General features: G+C 36.7%; 2 protein-coding genes across 6 annotated transcripts; both read left to right on the top strand.

Annotated features, from left to right (window-relative positions):
• Positions 1–7,801: 7,801 nt before the first annotated feature.
• LOC125187831 (peptidyl-prolyl cis-trans isomerase CYP95) lies at positions 7,802–14,407 on the top strand. 3 transcript variants are annotated; one of them, XM_048084475.1, is made up of 14 exons: positions 7,802–7,899; positions 8,544–8,648; positions 8,787–8,841; positions 9,154–9,242; positions 9,542–9,566; positions 9,653–9,691; positions 10,751–10,868; positions 11,173–11,300; positions 11,499–11,853; positions 12,183–12,280; positions 12,368–12,563; positions 12,647–13,417; positions 13,498–13,563; positions 13,866–14,407. In XM_048084475.1, exons 2-14 carry the CDS (start codon positions 8,574–8,576, stop codon positions 14,191–14,193), a joined length of 2,343 nt encoding a protein of 780 aa, XP_047940432.1. In that variant the 5' UTR covers positions 7,802–7,899; positions 8,544–8,573; the 3' UTR covers positions 14,194–14,407. The 3 variants fall into 3 exon arrangements, with proteins under 3 accessions (XP_047940432.1, XP_047940434.1, XP_047940435.1); XM_048084477.1 differs by having other exon boundaries at positions 7,891–8,029; XM_048084478.1 differs by lacking the exons at positions 7,802–7,899; positions 8,544–8,648; positions 8,787–8,841; ... (1 more) ...; positions 9,542–9,566; positions 9,653–9,691 and adding an exon at positions 9,906–9,983.
• A 799-nt stretch (positions 14,408–15,206) lies between these two features.
• On the top strand, positions 15,207–20,960 carry LOC125187023 (protein tesmin/TSO1-like CXC 3). 3 transcript variants are annotated; one of them, XM_048083530.1, is made up of 13 exons: positions 15,207–15,455; positions 16,551–16,642; positions 16,754–17,294; positions 17,372–17,440; positions 17,862–18,150; positions 18,247–18,466; positions 18,546–18,614; positions 18,695–18,884; positions 18,958–19,056; positions 19,157–19,223; positions 19,424–19,592; positions 19,705–20,297; positions 20,378–20,960. In XM_048083530.1, exons 1-12 carry the CDS (start codon positions 15,384–15,386, stop codon positions 20,279–20,281), a joined length of 2,454 nt encoding a protein of 817 aa, XP_047939487.1. In that variant the 5' UTR covers positions 15,207–15,383; the 3' UTR covers positions 20,282–20,297; positions 20,378–20,960. The 3 variants fall into 3 exon arrangements, with proteins under 3 accessions (XP_047939487.1, XP_047939486.1, XP_047939485.1); XM_048083529.1 differs by having other exon boundaries at positions 16,506–16,642; positions 16,757–17,294; XM_048083528.1 differs by having other exon boundaries at positions 16,506–16,642.
• Positions 20,961–22,445: the final 1,485 nt, after the last annotated feature.

The following is a 22,445-nucleotide window of genomic DNA, read 5'->3' as shown; positions in this document are numbered from 1 at the left end:
GGTTTCGAACATAAGAGTAAACTGTTTTAGTTTGATCTACAGTAAACGTTTTCTTATTATAAATGGTAGTAGTAAATAATACTCTTTCCGTCCCTTAAATTTTGTCACAATTTGACCGGGCATGAATTTTAAGATATAAATGGAAAGTGGGTCGAAAAGTTAGTGGAATGTGGATTATACTTTTAAAGTATTAGTTTTATAATAAAATGTGAGTGTGATTGAGTTAGTGGAATATAGGGTCCACTACCGTAAAAAACTGAAATGTGACAAATTTTGTGGGATGGACAAAAACGAAAAAATGTGACAAATTTTTAGTGACAGAGGGAGTAAAGTATTTAGTCTGTTTTACTCGCATTTTAATATTTCTTTCATCCCACGTAAATTGAACTTCTTTTATTCCAAATAAGATTTTATGTAATGTTATTTTGTGAATTGAGTGAAAAGAAAATAAAACAAAGATCAATTATATTTTTATTTTAGAAAATTATGTCTTTTTATGTGAGGCATTCCAAAAAATAAAATTAATTACTTTAAGACAAAATTATGTATAAAAAATTATGCATACAAGGAATATATTATATAGTACTATTAAACTTGTAATTTACTCATATTATCAACAACTTATAATTTCGTTATAAGAAATAAGGTTGCTAAATCAGTCATGTTAAACATTATACAGGTGCAAGCTCCATTTATATTGAGTTTACCAAATTAAACCACAGAATCGTTTTGGAAGATTATTAGATGCTTTAAGAAGATTATATATAAAGTCTATGCCGCTTGCAAAAGAGGAAGAAATCCGACAATTAGTTGGATCCCCATTTAAATCAGTTCATTTATTTATTTTTTTAAAAATAGTTGGAGTAGCTAGTTGGGCTCTAAATCATGTACAGAACAGGCTGCTGGTGTTGGCTGGGTTAGCAGGGATGGCACTCCAGTTATTGCGCAACATACCCGGTGGCAAGTGGCTGCATGATACATCATCTCACAAGGCGGGTGAAGCCATAATCGCATCTACTCATCCAAACATGTACAGATTTTTTGTGCTTACTAACGGCATAGCATTCGGTTCAGCCCTCCTCGCAATCTTCCTCATCACCATATGGCCAACCAGAAGCAAATTACCTAGTCATACCGCATCGTCTGCCACATGGGTTTCGCTGGTAGCTATCGCAATGAGTTATGTAGGATCCACTATGGCAATCGCTCCCCATACCAAATCAATAATAGCCGATCCTATTGTTCCTATACTAGCAATGCTTGGCTCCATTCTCATCACTCTACTCATATCGGCCTTTTATCCTCTGATGTTGTTTTACTCGGGCCGGGGGACCAACATCCAGCTTAATGAAGATCTCACAATCCATCATCAAATTTGCCAACTCTTTGAGACATTGCTTTTCTACTCTGCCATTTTGCTCAAGTCCTTGACAAGCTTTGTTCTTGCACAAGCTAAACCCTTTCGCTTATTACTCGTGTGAAAAATCTCTTCTTAAACTCCAAACTGCAGCACCTTTACGGGTGCGTGAATAAGTGTCGTTGTGCACTCCTATCATATTTGATAGTATATGTTATGTACTACTTTCTATTTTGATACTCCATATGTTATGCACTTTCTTCTATGTTAACGCTGCATATTCTTGTTTATACCAACATTTCATATCATATGGGCGAGCTACCAAATTCACCAAGCAGATTATGTCACACTAAATTGCGCAGGAATTCTTTCTTCTGTCTCAAAATGCTTTTCTATCACATGTATTAAAAAACAAACAAAACACAACATACCAAAATGAATCACTACAGCCATGAATGATAGCATATGTAAATTCATATTTCAGCTAATCATGGGGGGACACCTAATACAGATGGTGGCCGAGCCGAAGCATCAAATTCTCACAATACACACAAGAAAAACACACCCACGAACCTAAATCATCTGCTGAATGCAAATTGCAAAAACTAACATCTTTAACTGATTCAAATCAAATTGGGAGAATTTGTACCTACTAGAAATTTCCAAGGACGTTTGAAAAGCGATAATAGATCCCATAGTTGATTTTATTTTAAAAACACATACCAGTATCAAATACTAGTATATTGGTACCTATGATTCATTAGTACATCTAGGTTTTCCTAATTGTTATTTGAGGAATAGATTTAACCTAGATGCAAATCTATCTATCTACTCCCTATAATATGAGAGACTCTAATTGGGAATATACAACATATTCCCTATCTCTCTACTCCCTATATATATGGGAGACTCTTATAGTGAATATACAACATATTCTCTTCTTATATGTATTTATACTTTGCTGCTTACAAATACCTTTCTGATCAACTCATAATTTCTTAAGAAGTTTAAGAAGCACATATACTCGTATTTAAAAATAATCAAAGAATTGACAGATGTAAAGCCTAATAACCTGTATATGCAGTTCAAGAACGGTCCAACCCTCTGGTTCTACAAATATGTACTGTACTAAATATTTGGTGAAACTCCTTGTCCTGAAATCTGACAATGAAAAATGTTACACAATCCGTTCCATAGTAATAGAGTTCCCTTTTAGTAAAAGTCAACACATTTTTCCACACCTATTTTACTCTCTCTTACTTTTTTCTCTCTTCATCTCTCTACCTTTTTTATTTTCCACTTTATTCTTCTTTTACTTAACTCACCTAACACAATTTTTCTTAAATCTCCGTGTCGAAAAGAAATGCCTCCATTACTATGGAACGGAGGGAGTACCACTAGTATATAATATGAATGAAATCTTATAAGCAGGTTCATGCATTCTGTATCATATTTATTTATCAATGGCATGCACACAATTTCTGAATGGTAAAGAAAGGAAGGCAAAGATACATCAAGAGGATCTACGTCATCCTCATCTTGTCTTCAATAAAGGCGCAGTATTCTAGGTCCCTTAGCTTCCACCCATCCTCCATAGGTTGGGGTCTCATGCAAGTTTGTAGTATCTTTTGTTAATTGATGAGTTTCCTTTGTAGTACATGTCAGATAGAGGCACATTTGTTCCCTTTCAATATGGTAATCAGGATCGAAGCTAAACCAGCATACCTGTTGATCATTAAGACAATTTCACACACCTAAGGTATAACTATTAATAGTGCACGGACACCACAGAAGATGCAGGAAGCTTTAGCTTATAATTAAACTCAAACCAGAAATAATATAACAAACAGCTATTAGGTAGTTATGGTCATATTTTTCATTTTTGGTCCAAATTCAACTGCTGAGTCATGCAGACCAATTACCATATTCACCATGATATAGTTAAGCTAGGTGGCCATGAAGTCTGGGCCAACCTAAATTAAGTATGCTAATTCAAGTGAACAAGACCTGAAGGTTATTCAACTGGAGAACAAGACACTAGGAAGATTTGTCAATATTTAGCAGCAGTGGTCCAAAATTAGGAATATCTGACCGAACTAAGATCTTTGAACAGCCCAAGTGCCTACATCATGTCTTCGGCAGTTGAGGCCTTTTTCTTAAGCCAACTATTGAACCTATATACGAAATTTAGTGGTGTAACCTCTTCATCTCTTCATCTCCATATCGAGGCTCTATTCCGGAGAATTTCACTGCGCGAGAATCTACACGTGCAGGTGTTCCAGTTTTTAACCTGCCTGTCACAAATCAAAGCTTCTGTAGATTTCCTGCTGGCGCAGAAGTTCTGCCAACCCACTCGTGAAGGTCCCAGTAGTGAGAACAACTGAAGGTGCATAAAACTTCATGCCAAAGAATGTCTGAATGCATTCTACACTGTCATTCTTCCCTACATTACTTCTCTAATGGAAAATTGAGGAGTACTGAGCATATGAGCCGATAATTAGACAATGAAAGCAACAAATAACAGTGACATCTCAGATCAAACACAAAACTCTATCCTTGACTCATTGTATTGCAACACTATAATAATTTAACAGATAACAAGAAGCTTCAGCTGCTCAGCAAAAAATTTAACATAATTCGTCTTCAGATGAAGTAATATCTACTATGGCAGCAATTACTGAACCAGAGATAAAAGAAGTCAAGTTTACTCATAAGTCATAAGTTTAAGCAAACACTTCAGTTATCTTTCATCATGGAAGGATGGATGAAATTGACTTTCCACAATCTTCTTCATTTCAAAAGCATACTCCCTTTTATCGGTTTGAGGCTTTGAGCACATAATGCTCTGACAGCAGGTTGAGAGATTTAAAAGACGCTTTTGCAAGTAACACCAGAAATACAGACATCATATCCATTCATTTACGTAATAAACAAGCTGGCGGAAGAGAGCGGAAACATTGTCTACCAGTCAGAAACACACATGTGATATTGGAACATCCTGTATTCAATCTTCTTAATACTTTTGATATCTTCTTATTGTCATCAACTCATCGTATTGACGAACCTTATTCATTACATCACTCATGTGTATGTTATTCCAATTAGTGCAGTTCATGGTGTTGTGGCACCAGCCAAACAAAGCATGCCTATTCAATCACAACGCAGTGTTCTAATTACTTATTTATTTTCCCTCATTGGCTCCACTTACAAACTAATCAGAAGAAAACAATTTACACCGACCTTCATAACCCAAAATAGGATGGCATAGCTTAAAGAAACTTGAGTAATGTCATGACAATCAACTGATATACATTTTACGTTTGGTATTCTACGTGAACATCATGTACAACAAGAGCATCACACAATTATCATGGTTAATTTAATGTTAAGAATACTAATATAAAAGGCCCAATTTTACTTATCTGCTATTTTAGTGTATTCAACACTAAGTGCATCCGCTTCATGGACAAGTTGAGACTTTGCAGGTCCACCAACAGATGGATTGCATGGTTGTATAATTGTATTCAACACTACTTGGTGCAAAAATAATGTGAATCTGAAGCACATATAAGATGTTTTTCCCTAAAAAAAAGAAACCATGAATTTGAGATAGTCCTACCATTGCACTCAATACTCGCAATGGCAATAGTATTTGATAACATTCAATGATAAACATACTGAAAATACAAAACAAGCATACTGAATGAATCACTACAGGCATTAATATATGTAAACTAATATTTCAGTTAGTCATGAGAAGTCACCTGATACGGGCATGGGCGGAGCCGGCATGTATGGAGCACGGTCAAATGCCCCCCTCATGCCTTCAACACTATTGTATTTTTATATATAAATTCTCAATTATATTAACAAACTACACTAAATGCCCCTCTCAAATGCATAAATCTACATACTAGTATATTTTTGCCCCTCTTCAAGTTGAAATCCTAGCTCCGCCCCTGGATACGGGTGGTGGCCAAAGCATCTAATTAACACAAACACGAACCTTAACAATCTGTGTATTGCAAAAACTTACCTACCAAACTGATAAACATATTAAAAATACAAAACTAGCCAACAAAATGAATCACTACATGCATGAATGGCATATGTAAACGCATATTTCAGCTAATTATGAGAGGATACCTGATACGTATAGCGGCCGAAGCATCAAATTCACACACATAAACAATCTGCTTAATGCAAAAGCTAACATCTCTAACTGATAAACATATTGAAAATACAAAACTAGCAAACTAAATAAACCACTACAGGTACGAATGGCATATGCCAACTCACATTTCAACTAATCGTGAGAGGTTACACATGCACAAAAAACCTCATCCATTTGCTTAATGGTAAACTAACATCTCTAGCTTATAAGCACACCAGTACATGCATGAAAGAGCACCAATAACAATTCGCATTCCAGCTAACCATAAGATGCTACCTGTCTACCTGATACGGCCGATGGCCGAAATTGTACTCGTAAACATCGTCTGCGACATCGCTCATGCCGGATGCTTCAATCGCCACTGCATCCACGCCAGCCTCCATCTGCGAGTATCTCTACTGGAACCGAAGCAAAAAATTGAGCACCAGAAAACTTGTAATTAAACACGCAAACAAACAAGCTCACCGATCCACCAATGCCACTGTAGAAATCGAGTAAACGCCATGGCGTCTCTGTCTCTCTGCTTCACCCTCTCCATTGATTTTGGAATAGAGTGTCAACAGAATCTCTCAATTTTGTATTTTCAATATCGAATTGTATCCGATATATGAGAACTCAAAAGCAGAGTTGGGCCGTTTCAATATCCTAATTAAATATAATTAAATAAATAATTCATCTCACATCCAAATATATATATTTCCATCCCTAATTGCAATAACTAATTTTTTTTTGCCTCGTCATTAGAATAAAAATACTAATACTAATAATAACGTAAACATACTATTATTATCTATTTAGCTGAAATTTGACATTGGCATTGGTTGTGTGTGCCTGAAATGAATACTATTATGGGCCGATTTAATTATCCTATTGGGCCGTCAGCAACAATGTCAGTTATTTCCAAAGCTAAAATGATCCAATAGTTTATTTATTTATAAGACAAATTTGGTCATTAGTAGATTAATTTTCACTAAATTGTAGTTTTAACAAAAATGAACATTGTCATTTGACATCAATGCATAAATTGGTACTTAAATATCTCTCTATCTATACATATATAAAAGGGGAGTTTTGGAGAAAATAACAAAATTGCCATTATGAATTTTCAATAAAATTTATTAAAATTAAAATATGTTATTTATTTGTGTAGTGGAGGGTGATAATGGGGAGCCTTTGGCTTTCTAAATTTCGTAACCTCTATTATATTAATTTAATTGTTTATGATCTCTTCATTCCATGACTTCTGATATTCTAATTTTGTACCTATAAAAAGCATAGAATTATAGGATTATACATCAATAAACGTATTTTTCTTCATTCTCTCTCAAGTTCTTGATATTTTATTGTGCATTTTTAGAAGCATTGATCGGGCTGATCAATAGAAGATGATAATGGAGAAAAAACAAATGGAAGGCCCCGGAACAGATTTTGCAATTCAAGGTGAAGTGCGTTTTTCAAGTATTATTAGTACCCAATTGTAAATAGAAATATTATGATCTTTTAGTACACATTATGGTCTATTCGTTCTCCTCCATTGTTTCGTTTGCATGGACAAAGCTGTCCTTTTGTATTTATGAACTTAATTTTCTCTTGTATTTTGTTATTTGAATAGTTTTGAGTTTTTATATTTCTATTGTTCAATTTTAATAACGTTGTGGAGTAATTTTTACTTTTCTTTTTTGTGTTGTTATCGTTTTTATGTCTTATTTGGTTTTCGATTATTTCTCCTCATTATTCATTTTTAAAAAATGTTTGGATCGTGCATCGCACGAGGGTAAAAACTAGTTAATTTAATTTGGAAGATTATATTATGAGATTAAATATGTAATGAGATTCAATATCGCAATTCAATCATAATAATTAGTCTTAACTAACCTCATATGACTATAATAATCTAACAACTCAATTTTAAATTATACCCCATCTTAATATTATTTTATTTAGGAAACCGAATATAATATAGCCACGAGTTGTTTAAACATAATAGACTAGTCTTCTTCATGTATATTAGTTTGAATGATTTATTGTTTTTTTGGCACGGATATAATATTACTAATATATTTATTGTTATTATTTGGTAAATGCAGGGATATTTTTCTCAACAGTTTTTTTTAAGAGGTTTTTTATAATTTAGACCTTCTTCGTACGATCAAATTACTTGGTCGTCAGTAGTATTATTTTTTTTTTCACTTTCGAATAAAAAAATATTACTGTATTGTATATATTTATTCTCCCAACAATTACAAAAATATAAACAGGTAAAAATATTACTAGTATTCGTCAAAATAAAGAGTAAAGACACACAGTCTCTCACACACATAGTCACATTTTCTGTGGAGAGGAGCAGCTCAGTCAGCTGCACCGTTTGGTAAGGGCTCAAAACCCTAGCACAGATTCTACTCGATTCTCCTCGTTCTTCGCTCGACACTCTGAATTCATGCTGTAGTCTGATTTTTGCTGATTGTGTCTTGTTCTGGCTCTCCGTTTAGGATTCTGAGGTAGAAATTGATATTTTTGTTGCAAATATTTTCTGCTTTCTTGCGAATCTAGATTGCTGGTGTTGGCGTCATGTATAGGGTTGATTTTGAAGTAATTCGTTTTTTGGTGTTTAATTAAGCTGAATAGCTCTGCTTGGGGTTTAGGGTTTCAGTATGTTTATGGATTAGTTATTGTGCGTTTGCCTGCTTGTCGATGAAATTTGATTTGATATTTTCTTGCTTTGTGATTTGTCGCATTATCATCTGCGTGTAGTTGATTATTACTCCAATGATTTTTACTTGAAATATTTGTAGGATGGTTATCTTTGTTAGGAATTTCGTTAGACTGTGATGTAAGTTGTTATACTATGAAAATCCTAACAAGTAACCATGTTGTAGTGTGTTGGATCTGAGTGGCTGTAGGATTTCTGTTTACTATTTTCTCAAGTGAAATGATCTTCGTGTTTGTGCTGCAATTACCTTTGTTGTAAGTTGTGTGCTTTGATCTGAGATCGGTTTGTCCTATTGAAATCAGTGTGAGCTGGTGAATCCGGAGTGCGTGAAAATGAGCAAGGGGAAAGTGTTAGTGTTCTTGGATGTCTCAATTGACGGAGATCCTTATGAGAGGATGGTTTTTGAGGTATTATGTTCTTTTACCTTTGGATGAATTTATTTGTGAAACTCGATAAATTCACATTATGTTTCCCCATATACAGCAGTTTTCCCCCCTATAAACCGATGTTTTGATCCCATGTCGTTGTTCACTGATGTAATGCAGCTCTTTACTGATCTTGCTCCCAAGACTTGTGAAAATTTCCGCGCACTTTGCACTGGTAATTTCCTCCATTTTCCATATGCATTGCATATCATGCCCCGGTACTCATAAACTTGAACATGCATGAGTCCTGATTTTTCTTTACCTTATGTAACTTCCTATATATTTCCTTAAACCATTGACCTTTCATGATTGATGGTTTTAGTGAAGTCGCGATGCAGCTATCACTGGTTTGTCAAATAATGTGTTAATAAGTTTCCTTGAAATGTCCCATTTTTTTTATCCTCCATCCATCCATCAATCCTTTGTTCAGCGTGGTATATTTGTTATTCTTATTCTTGACCTCATTTTTGTTTTTGCATTTCTGCAGGAGAAAAAGGTGTTAGTGTTAAAACTGGAAAACCACTACACTATAAAGGAACATTTTTCCATCGTATTATCGAAGGATATGTGGCTCAGGTATGTTAGCTGCTTTCTGAATATTTTTAAAAAAATGCTTAAAGATCCGAGTTCTATATGATGTATTTGCTCTGGCCATTGTATTGTTATAGCATAAATGAGAAGTGACTTTGTGTTTTAGCCAGTTATCCTTGTTTATCCTGTGACAGGGCTGATGGTCATGACTGCATTTCTTGTGATATAGTTTTAAGGTTGTACTTATTGAATTGTCCATTTTTATGATTTACTGAAACATGCTTAAAAGCACCCAATGCACTGTCTTTGTAGTTATGTTTTGACAGCCTCAAATTATTTTGCAGGGAGGGGACTTTCTTCGGAAAGATGGTAAGTTATATGTGAGCATTGGTGTTATGCATGCCATCATCATTCTCTATAAAGGTTACTGAACTGAAATTATTTCAACTTTGCAGGTAAACATGGGGAAAGTATATATGATGGAAAGTTTCCAGGTATGAAACTTTCTTGGTTTCATCTTTGTTTTTCTAGTTTATCATCTGGGGAGAACTGGTAATACTTAGAATAAGAAATGTATATCTGACATTTAAAACCTATATTTGCATCTCCTAGTTCAGAGAGATAGGCATATCATTTGCATATGTTTTTCTTTTATCAACTTCTTTTTCTCTTGAGAACAAGTGGATTTCCTTTCTATTGCCTGTGAAGGTAGGGGATGACTTTGACATTATTCTCGCTGCATTGGAGCTTCAGTTCACATGAGAAAATTTGTTTTCTCTTAATATGGTAGGGAATGTAAATGTTCTTGCCTGCATTGTTTGGCATATATTTTGAATCTTATAGAACATGCGACTTGGTTTACAAGTGTCCAGACACTGTTCCTAAGTTGTGTTGATCCCCTTTTAAGCTCTATCATACATCAATCTTTAGATTATACTTCAGCACACATGATTCCTGTTCAGCTCTATCATACATCAATCTTTAGATTATACTTCAGCACACATGATTCCTGTTCAGCAGCATACCAAGTGATATGATAAGCCAATGCAAAAATGATTATTAGAGTTGCTGAACCTTGGTTCCGTGCTTGTCCTTGCATACTAGTAGCCTAGTATGCAAGGACAAGCACGGAACCCTGGTATGCTTGGAACATGATGCTTAACACTACTAGCCCTTCACTGCAACTCTAGATGATGTAGAATATAATTTGTTTGGCGACCATAACAACTTCTGTTGGTTATGTGATTTTGAAATTTGAAGCCAGATCATAGCATTAACCTTGTGCTAGTGTCATTGAAAGCTGACCAAATTGTATCACATTATTGACCTGAATAGTGATCCAACATTGTAAAACTGTAGTTTCATGTTTTAACTGCAAAATTTGTTGATATGCATGGAACAAGACACTTAACACACGGGTATGGTTAAAAAGCCTGCATGGTTTTTGATTTCTGTACATCATTTTCATGTGGTGCATTTGTATAAAACTTATTGTTGCGTTATTGTCCAGTATTAAACATAAATCGCTAATATAACTGTTTTCTGTTTTCCAGACGAGTCTACGAAACTGAGACATGATGGGCCTGGTTTGTTATCTATGGCTGTTGCTGATCGCGACGAGCGGGGCTCTCTCTTCAGTATCACCTTTAAGGCTGATCATCACCTTGATAGGTTTTTATTCTTTTCTTTCAAATGCTGGACTGCTTTTTCTGGGCTGGGCATCTGATAGCTCACATGCATCTCTTTGTACTACATATCTTTGTTCAGAAAATAGATCTATTTTATTTAAATCCAAATCCTTATGAAACTTGTGAAATAATTTGTATCCTTGCTTAAAAAATTTTGTGAGTCGCTGTGTGATTGACGAGAATTCATGACAACCATATATACCATGTAGTGATGCTTTTCTAGCTGTGTGGCATGACTATTATTTCATGTATTACCCTTAGTTGAGCGTTGTTTGTATGATCGACAGGAAAAATTATGTCTTCGGCAAACTTGTGAAAGGCCATGAACTGCTGAAGAAGATGGAAAATGTTGGAGATGAGGAGGGAAAACCTACTGTGACTGTGAAAATTGTCAATTCTGGAGAACTGCACGATGGTAGGAAGTTAACCTGTTTCAGGTTTATGTATAATTAACAATTATTAATGGGAATGTTATTGTGATATGAGCTGTAGCTAGGTGCTCTGCTACCTAGTCTCAATATATGTTTTTGACTCTGTCTTTGTAGTTCTTGTCGAACATCTTTTTCATTGTTTTACTGCTCACTTATGATAAACTGATTCCTGGAGTGTACAGATAAAAAAAAGGGGAATAAGTTGAAAACAGGAAAGGATGTGGCTGAGGAAAACAATCAAGAGGCAAAACACAAGGGTAAGCACAAGAAGTCATCAAAGAGGAGGAGGAAAAGAAGGAAATACTACAGTTCTGAATCTGAGAGCTCAACAGAAAGCGATATGGATTCTTCAGAACCTGATACTGAGTCTGATTCAGATGATTCTTCCTTAAGTGACTCTAGCTCTTCAAGTGATGATAGGCACAAGAAACGAAAGAGATCTAAGAGGGACAAACATAGGCGTGGCAAGAAAAAGGATAGACGACATGAAAAGCGACGCAGGAGGCGCGATAGAAAGTCAAAACGTAAATCTAAAAGGTCAGCAGTATGATTTTGTTACACCTTAGATGCTGTGCTCTTTCATCTTCTAGACGTTTGTACATGGCTCCCTAGTTAAACAACCTTAGCTCTCCAAATTGGAGATGAAATTCCTGCCTGTCAGTACGTTGGTAGTGTCTAAATTTTGACTTCCTTAGTGATATCATTTCAAAGTCCAAAGTACAAATTTTGCTATGCATACCCCAAAATCTTAGTAGCTGTGATGAGTCCCACTTAGAACGCATGTTTGAACTTCAAGCCATTAGAGGTCGAGTGAACTGGTTGGTGGTCTCTGTCTAATTATTTTTATGTTTTGCAATATGTTATAGGGGTAGTTTTTCTGATAGTGAGAGCGAGAGTAAATCTGGAAGTAGCTCTCAAGATGATGCTGCAGTTGGTGCTTCTGATGGGAAGCATAAACCCTCTGGTAAGATATTAACCATCCTCTTAGGAGGTCTTTTTTCTTTCCATTTGTACTCATGCTTAATGTTTTAATGTTCCATCTTTCCTGAAGGAAATCAACTGCTCGAGAGAGAGAACGCAAAGCTTAATCATAAGAAAGGGGAGGCAGACATTTCTGACAAGGAAGAGGGTGAGTTCCCAAGGGAAAATGGAGACCATCAAAGTAATGGAAATGGAGTAGGAATTGGATCTGACCGAGCTGCTGATAGACACCCTGATGTATTGGATGATCTCCCAAGCAAATCTAGGTCTGCACCCCTATAATTCCTGTTCATGTATGTTTGTGCTTATTCTCTAAAAACTGGTGATTTATTGGATCTCTAATTGGCAGGAGTCGAAGCTTGAGTCCTAGAAGATCCATGAGTAAAAGCATGAGCCTCAGTCCGAGAAATGCTGGCAAAAGTCCTAGGGCCGGTGCAAAAAAAAGCAGGAGTCGGAGTCCTAGTGGCAGGAGAAGCCCACAGTATTATGGCAGAAGCAGGAGCAATTCTCCTGTTAGAAGTAGTCGCAGCAGGAGTCCTGCAAGGAGCAACAGGAGAGGGAGTCCCAGCATGAGCCCACCAGCTAGGTCTCGTTCTCAACAAAGTCGTAGTAGAAGTAGAAGTGCCACCGGATCTCCTCAAAGAGGAAGAGTGGTTCAGAGCCCAGTAAGGAACTCATCCAGAAGATCACCATTGAAATCAGTCAGCCGTAGTCCCGTGAGATCTTCTCGGCGAAGTCCAAGCAGGAGCTCGGGCAGACCTTCTCGAAGGAGCATAAGCAGGAGCAGGAGCCCAGTTCGATTGACCCATCGAAGTGTCAGCAGAAGCTCTGGTAGGGTCCCTGTTAGGAGAAGCCCTAGTCCAAGTCCAGTGAGGGCGCCTAGAAGGACCAATCGACGCAGCTTCTCAAGGAGTCCGATAAGCACAGGCCACCGGGGTAGGTCACCTGTCTCTGACCGTCGTAGGAGCTCGTCGAGAAGTCCTTCTGCTGATGGATCACCCAAACGCATTAGAAGAGGAAGGGGATTCAGTGACCGATACTCATATGTCCGGCGTTACAGGAGTCGCTCTGCTGAACGGTCTCCTATTAGGTCATATCGCTATGGTGGTAACCGTGACCGGTGAGGAACACTTTCTACTTGTATTCTAAACCCATGAATATTATTCCTTGCTTAATGTTTCTTTTATTATATTCTGGCAGATACTCTAATTACCGAAGGTCCCCTAGGCGTTATCGGACACCACCTCGAGCGAGAACACCCCCAAGGTTTGCCTTCCTTTACGTAATTTAAAAAATTTCTACTCCCTACATCCCAAGTTAATAGACCTTTTTGGGATGCCTCAAGCTAAATGAGTCATTTTCTCTTTTGGCAAAATTCAACCATCTTACTTCATTCTCTCTTTTGGCAAAATTCAACCATCTTTCTTCTCTTCGCTTAACTCACTCACTAAACACCATTTTCTTAAATCTTGTGCAGAAAGAAATATCTCGATTAACTTGGGACAAATTGAGTAGTATTTTTGTTCATTTTATACATTAATTCTCATGTTCCTGCTGAAACTGTGCAGATATAGGGGCAGGAGAAGTAGGACCCGCAGTCCGAGCGTCTCTCGCAGTCCAATACGCTACCGTGGCCGTCGCTATAGCCGCAGCCGCAGCCCTGTTCGTAGCCGGTCCCCTTACCGTGGCTCACCACCAGCACGTCCTGAAAGGCGGAGGTCACCTTCCCCAAGCAGGAGCCCCAGCCCATCCGCATCACGTTCACGATCACCACGTGGTTCAGAATCCCCGAAGCGCTCGGATAAAGGTCGTTCGAGGTCTTCCTCCGGTAGCCCCCCTCGCAAGACAGGCCTGGTCTCCTACGGCGATGGCTCACCCGATTCAGACCGTGATTGATTTTGCGCTATGCTGTGTGATCTCGAGTTTTACTTATACGAGTAGTTTGTCGAAATATTCGGAACCCGGAGCAATACTTAAGCGAAGGCTAGCTTCTTGTGTGTATGGAACAATGTTGTTTTTAGACTTTGAGCTGAAGAGATGTTGGGCTTGCAATCTCTTTCGTTACGTGGAAACTATATTTTTACCCAATGTTAGGATTAATTTCTCGACATTCCAGTGTTTTTTTAGTTTTAAGCCAAATTTTATCGAATTTTCTTTTACTTGTTGAAGGACGACTTGAAAAGCTCAATTTCCTTCCTTCTACTTGGTTATTAGTGTCTAGTTTTGGTACAAGAAATGTGATGTTATAAATGTTATGTGAGCATTAAATTTGGTCCACTCATCTCGTTTAGGTCATATTAGTACTTCCTCCGTTAGCCAGTCACTTTTGCGCATTCATTTTATAATATTGATAATAAATAGTTTAAGTGAAGAAATGGTAAAGTAAGAGAGAGAATAACTTAGATAAGACTCTTCTCGACATTATTCTCTCTTACTTTACCATTTCTCCACTTTAACTAGTATTTATTATCATTTTTACAAAGTGAGTGCGCAAAAGTGACCGAGACTCCTAATGGCAGACGAAGGGAGTAATATTTATTTTATTTGTTTTCCGTGTTTTGTTTTTAAATATTAAAAGGTTAATTGTTTATAAAATCATAAAAACTAAGTTATTTTTTATTTATTATGTACCTTTCAAAATTTCAATTGCAAACTAGTGTTCAGCAAATTCTCAGTTTTTCGTTGTACTAAATTTGTTTTGTTTTAATTTTAATTTCTTACACCCACAATGATTAAATTATTACAAATGAAACCCACAACTTTTAATAGATTAGATTAATGGGCCCATTACGAATGTAGCCCAATTCTGAGCCCAAATCTCAAAAAAAAAAACACTCGACAGTTTCCCGCCCAAACATCTCTCTTCTATGAGTCTATCCATTTCGTTTTGGATTAGCTGCGTACACAGTAAACGGCGTAAGCAGAAAGAAAAGGAGAAATTGAAAACAATATCCGCCTTTTTTGTAGAAAAGGAGAAATTGAACATCACTCCATTGAAATCGGGAAAAAAGGATTATAAGAGAGATAGATTAGGGAGAGTAGGTGAGAAATGCAGAGGCTGAGCATTAGGCATGTGATTAGGGTTTATGGAAATGGACTCTCCTGAATCTTCGTTACCTGCTTCCACCTCCGACGCTTTTGATACTGCCACTTTTCAAGTACATTCACTTGCTCTTCTGTTTGTACCTGGAATACGTTGTTTAATCGGTTTGCATTATGAATTTGTTGCGCTGTGGGTTTTGAATTTAGACTAGAAGGAGGTTTTAGAGTAGCGAGAAACGGGAAATGTGTTTTTGCTTGTTGAGAATATGAGCTGGTTATGTGAATTTTGGGGTTCGGTTTGGTCGATTTTTGTTTGCTTGTTGTGTTTGAAGTGATCACATATGCTAGATATGCGGGATTGTGTTTTATCTGGCAGTGAAGTGTGAGGGTGCATGAGAACTTGTGAAATTGATCAGAATGGGAATCAGTTGAAATTGTTCATGGAGATTCCAATTGTTCTGGGCTTTCAAGAGGTTTATTGGCTTAGCTATTGTCGCATGCTATGGCTGTTTGATGGGTTTCGAAGTGAATTTTGGATGGACCGGTTGTCAAGATGATGTATAAGGGCTAAATCAAGTATTTGAGTGTTAATAATGACTAACAGAGGTTCAATAGTTATAAGACAGGAGATGGTGGACATTTTTGTGGAGAAAACTTGATGAAGAAGAAGATAAAGTGTGTGAGCTATTAGGAAAATTTTGCATCAGTGTGGTGTTTATATTTTAGTTCAGTCTTTGTACAGGGATGAAACTAGAATTTTGTTTTATTTTGGTGAGGGAAGCATTCTTATTAGTCATGTAAGCAAGGGAAGTTGGAGTCGGCATTTAAATCTTTTTTTGTTTGTAAAGTTATAGAATAAAATTCCAGTTACTACTATCATTGCTAGGTTTCTGGCTTTCCTGACCCTCTATATGGTCCATTATGTTGCTTATATTTTGCTTTATGAAGCATTTTCTTGCTTGCATGTAAATTTTGTTATTTTAGGTGGATGTAAGTTATCTTTAATTTTTACTTTGAAGCATTCACATGGTTGCAATAATATCCTTCCTGTGTTCCTGTATTACAAAATATATCATGCCAACAATCTGGATATCATAGACTAAGTTGTTCTTCAACAGATGGTATTGCCATGGTTTAACCTCAATTTGTTGTTTGATGTGCTTTAGGACTCGCCTGTCTTTAGTTACATTTGCAACCTTTCTCCTATACAGCCAGTCAAAGCATCATCAGTTACACAGGGTTTCCCTGGGCTCAATTCTCCTCCCCTCGTCTTTACATCTCCTCAACTCATTCCCCACAAAAGGTTATACATTTTTTGAGTTAATCAATTCCCGCTTAAGATTATTAATATCAAATGCATGCTATTTTAAGAAAATAGAGGAGTATTTTAATAATTTATGATGTAAATATGTAGCAGGGCTCAGTTCCCCAGAACTTCTTTTCCTAAATTACACGTACTGTTAGAAGAGAGCAAGAATAGTGGCTCTACGGTCAAGGGGAATGGGGAACAAGATATTCAGCTCAGCACCAGTATAGCAGCTTCCACCGAAAAAGCTTCAGATAGCAACAATTCTGTAGATGAGCTAATCCAAAGTCCCTCAGGATCCCGCGAACAGTTCTTGAAAGATATTGTGAATGTTGATTCTCCCGACCCTGACTTTTCCTTTGATTCAACTATCAAAAAAACTGAACACAATGATCAACTAGCAAATGCTCCAACATGCTCTAAGGATATTGTAGTAAACCTTCGGCACGAACTTAATTCAGGAATAACTGGAGAATTGGCTGTAACGCATCCTTCTATCTGTAAGGAAACTGAAGATGCACAAACTGAACATATATTGATCAATGCCAGTGCATCAGAAAAGGATGAAGTTTCTGTTAATTGTTCAACGGTTGGGACTGAGTTGTCTGCAGACAATGTCAATCGCGGTGAAGACAATTTCATGACTGAGGTAAGTGATAGTTTCAATCAGTACATTATTTTTTATTAGAAAATTGTTTTGTCATAATGATTTTCTTCATAATTCAGTCACAGAATGCAAAAGCTGGACAGGCTGCCTCCTTGGACCAATCTTCTAATCTGCCCACAGGATCAAAGGTAAATGGAAAATATACTGAACATGTTGTTGTGACCACTGGGGCAACCCTCCACTATAAAGGAAATGTAAAATAATTTAAGGAATGGGTTAAACATGCTATACATTAACTTGAAAAATTGATATTACATATTCTACAATGCCGTGGTTCTGTGGTGCTGTTTATTGTCTTCTGAAATTCGTGCTTCTTTTACTAATGTCATTTTGATTCTAAGTTCTCCAAATCTTTGCTTACTGGCAACTGCTCAAGTCTGCACATCCTACATTTGAGTTATGTTAAAAAAGTAACTATGCTTTCGATGTAAGAACATTCTGTCTGCAATGATGTCATGACACAATTTTAAGTGACGCCCATATCTATTCTTTATACTGCAACTTTAATTTTTTTTGGTGAATGGGCTTTAAATTTGCTAAATTAATCAGGCTTTTCAAAACCGTGGGGTACGTAGGCGTTGTCTCCAGTTTGAAAATGCTCAACATAGTATAATCTCAAGTAGAGAAGCTCAAGATACTTCAGATGGTGAGAGACCAAAGACACAAATCTTAGAGACACCATTGACACCCATTGATGGGAAACTGTACCCTCAAAATACGTTGAACTCGTCAATCAAGCTTCCCAAGCCTTCTGGTTTTGGCTTACACCTGAATAGTATTCTCAATACTGTGCGAGCTGGATCTGCTGCAACAATAAATGTGAAAGCAGCTCAGTGGGGTGAGTTTAGCATTCTTGGGGATATAGATTTACACTTATGATCAACTCTTATTATCTATCTGGTTGCTTGCTGAGTCTTCTTATTATGTCTGCCAGATTGTTTGTCAGCAACAACTGATGGAAACAAGCATGAAACTCATGACTGTGCATCAGATGGTTCATCTTTGCCATTGGCCACAAATGGTGTCAAACCTGCTAATGATTTGGTCACCTTAAATTCCAATGCAAACCAGTCAATTTTAGGCAATAAAAGGGAAACTACTGAAAAAGATAGTGAACTGGAGGGGATCAACAATTTAAGCCCTAAAAAGAAAAGGCAAGCCTATGAGCGTTGATAGCATATAATCATATCATGTGATGCTATTCTAAGAACCAAATTCTTTGTGTCTTTCCAGGATGAATGCAACTGAGAGTGGTGATGGTCGTAAGCGTTGCAACTGTAAGAGGTCCAAATGTCTGAAGCTGTAAGTAGTTGCAACATTCTTCTTATTAGTTGTGTTTTGCAGCTTCTGATTTACCTCTTTTGGCATATGTTTCTCTACAGTTATTGTGATTGCTTTGCTGCTGGGGCCTATTGTGCAGATGCTTGTTCTTGTCTAGAGTGCTTTAACAGACCTAATAATGAGGATAAGGTTATGGAGACAAAGAAAAAAATTGAATCTCGGGACCCATTTGCATTTGCTCCTAGAGTTGTACAACACATCATTGAGCAATCCCCTAATATAAGTTGTGGGGTATTCTTCTGAACAGAAACTGTTGTTGATGGAGATATAAGCAGGTCACTAATTCAACTTTGACTCCATGCAGGAAGATAGATCCAATTTCACACCTGCCTCAGCAAGACATAAAAAAGGCTGCAAGTGCAAGAAATCGATGTGTCTTAAAAAGTATTGTGAATGCTATCAGGTATATTGTCTTATGACTGTGCATATCTTGCATTTTCCTTCATAGAGTACTATTTTTCAGTTTTTTTTTTTTGATATCTTTTGTTTTTCTCTTTGTGTAGGCAAATGTTGGATGTTCAGATGGATGCCGCTGTGAAGGATGCAAGAATGTCTTTGGCCAAAAGGGAGGTATGATTGTCTCTAAAATACTTTTCCCGGAATAGATACACAACTATCAGAGCATATTGGGGCAGAAAGATTGAAGATCAGTAGTAGCTTCATTTTGGACAAGATAACAGTTTGATATAATTTTTCCCGCTTTTGATTTGCTTAATGTGTTAAACCTACGTCTTCGTCTAATCGAGATTCTTTTCTCTATTTCCCCCCAGTATATGGAATGGCTAAGGTTTACTTGGCTGGAGAAGATTCCCAAGAAACAACCGACGACTTGTTTGTACAAAAATGTGAGATAGATGCATCCGGGAGTCATACATGCCATACCGACTTTGTCAATCCGAATAATTTGACTCCTCTCACACCAGCATTCCAATTCTCAAAGTAGGATTTAACTCTTCTTACACTGATCCCGCTGGACTTGGCATATAATGAACTTTTAATGGTTATTATGGGTGTTTAACATGCTTTTTCTTGTTCAATTCTCTATTAACAGCCATGGAACGGATGGATCAGTGGCGTGTTTCCCTTCTGGAAAGTACTTTCATTCGCCAGAATCTGGTTTAACGTATGCAACACCATACGCGATGTCCTCAGCATCTCACAATATTTCAGCTAATAATGCTGCAATTCCTGAAAGTTCGAAGGAATCTTGTCATGGTAATGGCAACACGGTGGATGAATTCTCAGCAGCATGTTCCAGAAGTTCCCTTGTCTGGCGCGGATCACCAATTACCCCGATGGCTGAGTTTAGTGGGAGCAAAGTTCTGCAAGAGGATGAATTTGAGTTTGGGTTGTCTAACACCGTGCAAGATGATACGCCAGAAATACTGAAGGATAGTCCGACGCCCCTCAACACTGTGAAAGCTAACTCACCAAATAAGAAAAGAGTGTCTCCACCTCATGGCCAACCACCCGAGTACACTTCAAGTTCATCAGCAGATCTTCGAACTGCACGCAAGTTCATACTGAAAGCTGTTCCCTCATTCCCACCTCTCACACCATGCATTGATTCCAAAACCCTGGGCGTGCAGCAGGATAGCTCTCCTGAAAATTGCGGTGCCAACAAGTAGACGAAGCTGTTAGATGGTAACACTTGAACTCAGTTGACAACCCGTGATTAACGTCTAACTGTATAAACTGAACTACAATTTCATATTTCTATACAGGTAGCTTTCATCCATGGACATTGTGAGCAATCTTCATTAATCACGTCCCGCCATCCAATAAGCAGATATGCATTCGACTCTCGGGATGTATACTTTTTGAAGATCAAATGGCCCAAACATCATGTTGAATCTTCAAGAATGTCTTCATCACCATTATCATCAATATCACCATCATCAAGACTGTGAGGTCTCCATAACTTCTCCCATCTCAAACTGCACCATCATCAAGACGTGGGGTCCACCTCTCAATATTTGGAAGGACACCAATCTACTATCTTCCTAGGCTTACAATTAGTGCAAACAAAATCCAGGAAAGGGATCATTATCTATCAAGAAATTGGAAATTTGGGAGTCCAAACTGTTCCATTCTCACCATCGCCTTGACCATAGCCGGAGCTGTGATGTGGTCGAACCCTATAAGGCTTGTTTCCTTGCATACTTGTTGTGCCAACCAGATTGTCACTTATGTTGCCCACGTTTGGACTATGAGAAATCTTGACCGTGAGGTTCTTCAATTTGTTATAACTTACTATAAGTTTTTATTTAGGGTGATTAATTAAATTAATTGATTATTTTTGCATAATTTCATTAATAAAATCTATGATTATCATGAAAACATACAAATAACTAATCAATCACTATATTTATGGAACTATATTTGATAGATATAAAATCTCTATAATTATGCTAATCAAAATTATTATAACACAATAAATTCTAGGATTCACTATTTTTGAAAAAAAAGAAGTAAATAACTAATCTATGTAATTATAGAAAACAAATATACAAATATAATACTCCACAACCATGCATCTACTAATAAATTAACTAGGAGATATGAATATTCAATAATACATACACGTAAAAGAACTAATAGTATTATATTCAATATTTACTTAAGAACTAATGCATATTCAATCTTCACTCAAGAACTAATACATATTCAATCTTCATTCAATCTTCTGCCGGTCCTGGGCCGGGCTTTGAGTGGGCCTGGGCTCGGACCGGTCCTGAGTTCGGAAAAAGGCCCAATTGGAGCCCGATTAATCTATTGAGCCCAGATCAAACCCCTTTTATTTCATTGGTGGGTCGGCCTTACCCATTTGACATCTCTATTTGTACATTTTCACAACATCTTGTTTTATTAAAATCTTCTACTATAAGCCTTATATTAAGAAATTCCTAAATTTGAAAAATGTTTGTCTGCATGCAGCTGTAACGGCTCTCTCCCCAAGTATTGGAAAGTGGTTAAGTGTCTTTATTAGCTCTGCTTTTACAGGCTATCTTTAAGGGTTTAGCCAATAAATTTATCCTTATAATTTACGTGGATCGAGAGGGATACTTGCAGTACATGAGATATAGATTGCAGTCTTGAACTTTGTCTAAGACACAATGCTCAATGTGGACCTATATTAATTAGTTGTATTTTTCTGATTATGTCTTTATTATTAGTAGTTCAGTCAGATTTAAATTACACGTATAAATTAGGTCTTGAATATTATTAGTTGGGTCAAATTTAAATTAAAGTTAGTAATGTTTGATATTTATGTTTACACTTAAGTCCCATTGTTTTAATTAATTACTAATTTTTTATGAGTCTCATTTAAATTGGGTGAAGATTATTACATATACTATTGGAGTCAGATTTAAATTAAAGTTACTATTCTTTGAGTTCAGATTAATTTATTACACATGTACTAATTCCATAATCCATTCCCTGGAATATTATTTGTTTTTTAAAAATATTAGTTATAAGTACTTTGATGAAATATACTACTATGATTCAAATTTATGTATCAAGGTTTAGTCACTTTGATTCTAACTTTTGGTGCATTTTGTTTTCAGGGAAAATATGCTTATGAAAAAGGAAAATATATTATTATAAGCTTTGGATAAATGGAAGAATTAAATTTTGTAATAGAATAGTAGTATTTCATGCTTCCTAAAAGGTTTTATTCTAAATAGGCCTCCAGCTTGCAGATATACAGTTTTCGACGATGCATGCCATAAACTGCTACACCGTTGCTATTTTAACATTATCACCCGTGCTATTCACGGGCCAATTTAT

The sequence above is a fragment of the Salvia hispanica genome, chromosome 5 (assembly GCF_023119035.1).
Source record: "Salvia hispanica cultivar TCC Black 2014 chromosome 5, UniMelb_Shisp_WGS_1.0, whole genome shotgun sequence".
Lineage (NCBI taxonomy): Eukaryota > Viridiplantae > Streptophyta > Magnoliopsida > Lamiales > Lamiaceae > Salvia > Salvia hispanica.
This window is presented reverse-complemented; position numbering and strand designations above follow the sequence as displayed.